We start from the raw sequence: 6,000 nt of genomic DNA on the forward strand, positions 1-6,000 counted from the left end.
CTTATCTATTTATGCTATTCATGCTCATGATTTTATAAACCTCTAATGTCACGCCTCAGCCTCCAATGGTCCAGGAAAATTGCCCCAGGCTGTTCAGCCTCTCCCTATAGCTCAAGCCTTGCAATCCTGGCAACAGCCTTGGAAAATTTTTCTGAACCCTTTAAGTTTCATAGCATCCCTTTTACAGCAGGGAGACCAGAATTGTACACAATATTCCAACAGTGGCCTAACCAATGTTCTGTACAACAGCAACATAACCTGCCAACTTCCATAGGCAATGCACTGACCAATAAAAGCAAGCATACCAAACACCTTCTTCACTATCCTATCTACTGGTGACTCCATTTTCAACAAACTATGAACCTGCATTGCAAGGTCTCTTTGTGCAGCAACACTCCCCAGGACCTCATCATTAAGCCTGTAAGTCCTGCCCTGTAATGTTTCTTTCCAAAATGCAGAAGCTCACATTTATCTAAATTAAACTCCATCTGCAACTCCTCAGCCACTGGCTCATCTGATCAAGATCCTGTTGTACTCTGAAGTAACCTTCTTTGCTGTCCACTACACCACCATTTTTGGTATCAACTGCAAACGTATGAACCATACCTCCTAGTTCACATCAAAATCATTTGTGTATACAACAGAAAGCAGTGGATCCAGCACCGATCCTTGTGGTACACTGCTGGTCATAGGCCTCCAGTCAGAAAAGCAACCATCCACCACCCAGTTTTCCACCTTTGAGCCAGTTCTGATTAGATTAGCTTCTCTACAGTATGGAAACATTCCAGCAAGTTCATAATGAACTCCAAAGATTAACCCACCAGACCCATTTCCCTCTGACTAAAGCACCTAACATTATGGGCAATTTAGCATGGCCAATCCACCTGACCTGCACATCTTTGGACTGTGGGAGGAAACCCACGCAGACACAGGGAGAATGTGCAAACTCCACACAGTCACCTAAGGCTGGAATCGAACACAGGTCCCTGGTGCTGTGAGACTACAATGCTAACCACTGAACCACCGTGCTGCCCTTTGTATCCAAATGGCTAGATCTGTATCTAAATAGCTATTTCTACCTCTAATCCGTATGATCTGATCTTGCTAACAGTCTACATGAGGAACCTTGTTAAATGCCTTACTGAAGTCTAGATAGATCATGTCCACCATTCTACCCTAGTCAATTCACTTTGTTACATCTTCACAAACTCAAACCAAGTTCGAGACACGATTTCCCACACACACCATTTTGATTATCCCTAATCAGTCTTTGCCTTTACAAATAAATACAAGCCCTCAACTCCACTATTCCAGCATATTATGTGATCTTAAGAAACAGGAACAGGAGTAGACCAGTCAGCTCCTCAAGCATTGTTCTCCCATTCAATAGGATCATGGCTAGTCATAGAGGCAAAGAAAAATGTGGGAAACCTAAGCCTTGAATCTATTCAATGACATGCTCACTGTTTTTTTTGGGGGGTAGTTTATGCTCAAATTTCACAACAGAAATTCCCTCACCTCCAACCTAAATGGCAATACCTTATGTCTCGAATATGAACCTACTTCTTGGCTCATTAGCTAGATGAAATCATCTCTCAACATTGTAACCTCTTATTTTGCATCTTAGAGACTTTGCTTTTAGTGAATGGTAAGCTTTGTCTCTTCACAATGATTTCCTGCCGTCAAGCTGGTACCAAGAGCCATTTTGGCTTAAATGCTGATGTCATGTGTCATATATGCACTGCCCAAAGGCATGCCCTTGCCTCACTGTCTGCTAAGCAGCTTTCTTGGCACTTATTTTTTTGCCAGTGAAACCTCGTTAATTACCTTCTGCTCAGCAAAGAGATTGATCAAAATCTACCTCGCCACAACAGGGATCTTGGCCATTTTGTTGTTAACCATATACGAACCATCCAACCAGAGCTTATTAGCCTGATGTATATTAACAATTCTGAAGGATATCCCTGGAAGTATTAGGAAAGTAAAGAATTTGCTCCTTTTGCCCATTAAATGGCCATGTTATCTCACTTTAAAATAAAGTTAGAAAAGTAAAAACAAAGATATTTTAGCATTAAGGCTGAACTGACTCAATGTAAGGTTGCAAGTATTCAAGTGACAAAACAGCCCGATTATTATTACCAACAATAAAGTATGCAGTCATATTTTATAAACAAAGCTATGCTAGCAGGTCGTGAAATGAACGATGACTCTTGATCCTGAGTCACTAGTCATGACAGCCTCTCAGTATCATTCTCTGCCTGTTCTGTGGTGCATTGTGGTAGTGGCAGGTTACATTTTACATTAATACATTTTGGTATTACCGGCATTCTTCAGATAGGAGATGGAGCATATCCATTCACGTAACCCATTGCTTTACCTCATTCTCCTTTAACGAGCAAGGTTGACATTCAACATAAATAAACAATGGTTTCAGTATGCTAATGCCAACACACTGCAATTTCTGGTCACTGACAGCGTGAGATTGGATGGAATAGTTTTGTTGTGGTGGGCTCCTTCTAATATTCAAAGTCTCAAAAATGGAGCATTTCAAATACCTTTGTAAAAGTCATTTTCAGGATGGGGGACCAACAACTGAACCTGGAGTATAGTAGTTAACAGCCCCCAACCACAAACAGCAGTTTCAGTGTTCTGTTAAGCAACCTGAAGTCATTTGGGTGCAAAAACACCAGTGAACCATTTCTTTCATAGTAGTCAGGCATATTTTTCAATTTAGCTTGTCAAAGTGTCATGTGTGGTTATGACTAGGCTCAGCAGCAAAGTTACTCGAAGGGTATCACATATCAGTGTCTTGTGACGCAGCGAAAGCACCTCTGCCTCTGGGTCAGCAGACTCAATAAGTCTCACCTGCCACTGCAGTACATTGCAACTTATAGGTCAATTTCCAAAAAAAAGGGGGGAGGGGGGGAGAAGAGTTGTTCTGGTGGTACAGTCATACTGCCCCTACCTCTAGGCCAGAAGGGGTGAGTTCAAACCCCAACCTGCTCCAAGTGTAGAGTAACATGCCTCTTCTGGTCGGATTAAAACAAAAGACACCTACTGCACAACCCAAAATAGTCAATCGCAACCCATACAGCCTATCGTGAACGCACTTCCTCCCCTAGCTTTTTTTTTCAAAAAAAATGAACTGGGATCACAAGCGCAGACGCGAAACAATGAAATTGTGCCACACCACCAGTATTACTCTGGGTGAGTGAGTGAGTGAGGGGTGAGACGGTCAGTGCCCAAGGCCTTGACTACATTCAACCAGGGCGATATCTGAGACACAGCTGGTGGTGGGAGTGAGTGTGAGTGAGTCGGGGGCCATGCCCGGAGAGAGAAGCGATACTCCCAGTGCTCCGAGAAGTAGTGTAATTAGGCCGGTTACTCACCCCCTGAAACGGGCTTTGGCCCTGACACCAGGATCAGCAGCAGCAACAGTAACAGCAGAGGCCAAATGCGGACCTTCCTGATTTGATTCCCAGTCATCGCTCTCCTTCTACTTCACTCCTAGTTTTTCTTTCCCCCTTCTCTCTCCGGATGATGAAGACTGCCGCTCTCGTCCTCCTCCTGTTTCTCAGAGACCACCAGCCCTTACCCACCCTCAGGCCTCCTCAGCCATGACCGCCATCGCGGCTTTTATCACCTCGGCCGCCGAGCGAGCGAGCCAGCCGAGCGCTGACCAATCAGCCGCTCCCACACATCGCTCAAAGCGGCGAGGCGCCACGTCTCCGTCTACATGGCTCTTCGCCATTGGACGGCGCTCGAGGCGGGCAGCCAATGGGGGTCATACGTTTCCTCCTCCCCTCACGGCAATCTCTCAAGCACAGCTCACCCCCTCCGCCGGGGAAGGCGGGCGGAGCGCAGGCGCAGAGAGGTCCTCGCGCTCTTTACTGAATAACGGTTTTGGAGAAGGGGGTCGGCGGCGGCGGCAAAGTGTGTCCCAGGCACCGGGTGGGGGCGCTGGAGGCGGAGGTCTTGATCCTGATCTCCCCGTCACGTACTGCATTCAAAACCTGGGTCGGGAGGGGAGATGAAAAATGTGGTGCTGGAAAAACACAGCAGGCCAGGCAGCATCAGAGGAGCAGGAGAATCGACGTTTCGGATATAAGCCCTACCTCAGGAATCGGGAGGGGAGATGTTGAGCGTGCGCCTGCGCATACTATTAGAGTTGACCAACACAGGGAGCTGTTGGAGAATTTTATTCGTCGTTCAATCGTTGTCTTACGAGGTGGGAGGGAGGCCGGTATGTGTTGAGTTCGGGTGTCCCTCCTCAGTCAATGGTGGTAGAGAACACCAGTTGTTAAAGGGTACTTGAGAATATAACTTTTAAAAAGTTGTGTGATTTATATATGAAAGAACTGAAACCAGCACGTTCATTCTAAAAGACTTAACAAACAATCCAGGACTTTTTCAACCTATAATTTCAGTTGCATTGCACTGTAAACGTTGGCTGTAAATTTCTGTGTCTTAAGATCTTATACTCCACAATCACCTGATGAAGCAGCAGCTCCGAAGGCTTCTATTTCCAGATAACCCTGTTGGACTGTAACCTGGTGTTATGTGATTTTTAATGTGGGAGAGAACGAAATTTCACAGACCCTTCCATAAGACCATAAGACATAGGAGTGGAAATAAGGCCATTCAGCCCATCGAGTCCACTCCGCCATTCAATCATGGCTGATGCGCATTTCAGCTCCACTTACCAGCGTTCTCACAGAAAGTGACCATTTTGGCCTGTTTTTTTTGTCTCTGCTGGGCTGCTCTGAGGGAGGGACGGAAAGAAGTCGTTCATTGAGTGTCTTTTCTGCATCTAAGGCTCGTGTTTTCCGCTGTGCCGTTACTGATTTTTCCTTTCAATACCATTCCGTTTTGAAAGCTGTGTACATCTCTATGACTAAGACTCTATGACTGCATTCCCACTTCACTCAAGACACAGTGCATTCATTCCAGATCTTAAAAAGAAGCTCGATTTAAAACAAAATATTGTTTGTTGTATGACAGCAAACTGGTACAAATTACATTTGTATGATAAAGTTAAAAAAGCAAACAACACAGGTTACAGTGCAATTGAAAGGTTTATTTGAAAGTACAAGCTTTCGAAGAGGAGCAGCACTCCAAAAGCTTATACTTTCATATAAACCTGTTGGACTATAACCTGGTGTGATTTTTAACTTTGGCGAGAGTGTGGTGCTGGAAAAGCACAGCAGGTCAGGCAGCCTCCAAGGAGCAGGAGAATCAGTGTTTCGGGCAAAAGCCCTTCACCAGGAAGATAATTTTTAACTTTGTCCACCTCAGTCCAACACTGGCACCTCCACATCATCTATAAGATAGACATTGTTATTAAGACTGCAAAGACACTTTGGATGCATGTCTTCTGTATAAAATCCTAAACCGCCATTCTGCCTTTCCTAACCTAAATTCTTACAACATCATCAGTTTGGGTCAAGCTTAATTTTTTTTAGCATTAATCTTTTTAGGACCAACATACAATTCCCATGCAGGCATCTTATTATCCCTAATTATTGTGCTACAAATTTCATGCTGTTTGCATTTTGAAATTTTCTTTTTATGTTTTATATTTGACTATGAGCCAATCATATACAAGGATTGGTGAGCACTCAATACTTACTTGGCAATAAGACAAGTATTGTTCACTGGAAGACTATATGTTATTCCTCTGCTTTTAGACTGACTTAAAATTATGGAACTGATAATCATATTCTGCCAAGCTAATAATGATTGACATGTCGTCATGAAGTGTTTGACAACAGGCTTCTGTAGGTCAACAGAACTAGTGTACAGTGCAGTTATGATTATGACATGACTATACTGCAGTGAAACCATAAGAAAAAGGATCATGAGTAGGCCATATGGCCCCTTGAGTGTGCTGTACCATTCAGTATGATCACTGCTGATCCAACATTCCTCACATCCACTTTCTTGCCCTTTCCCTGCAACCTTTGATTCCCCCTCTGTTAAGAATCTATCAATGTCAGCCTT

General features: G+C 44.1%; 1 protein-coding gene across 1 annotated transcript in view; it reads right to left on the minus strand.

Annotated features, from left to right (window-relative positions):
* The window catches only part of sel1l (SEL1L adaptor subunit of SYVN1 ubiquitin ligase), a 42,372-nt gene extending 38,694 nt beyond the window's left edge, over positions 1 to 3,678 (minus strand). Inside the window, exon 1 of the mRNA XM_072568266.1 lies at positions 3,390 to 3,678. Within this exon, the coding sequence (XP_072424367.1) occupies positions 3,390 to 3,486 (97 nt within the window). The 5' untranslated portion in view covers positions 3,487 to 3,678. The remainder of the gene's footprint in view (positions 1 to 3,389) is intronic.
* Positions 3,679 to 6,000: the final 2,322 nt, after the last annotated feature.

Source organism: Chiloscyllium punctatum, chromosome 4 (genome assembly GCF_047496795.1).
Source record: "Chiloscyllium punctatum isolate Juve2018m chromosome 4, sChiPun1.3, whole genome shotgun sequence".
Lineage (NCBI taxonomy): Eukaryota > Metazoa > Chordata > Chondrichthyes > Orectolobiformes > Hemiscylliidae > Chiloscyllium > Chiloscyllium punctatum.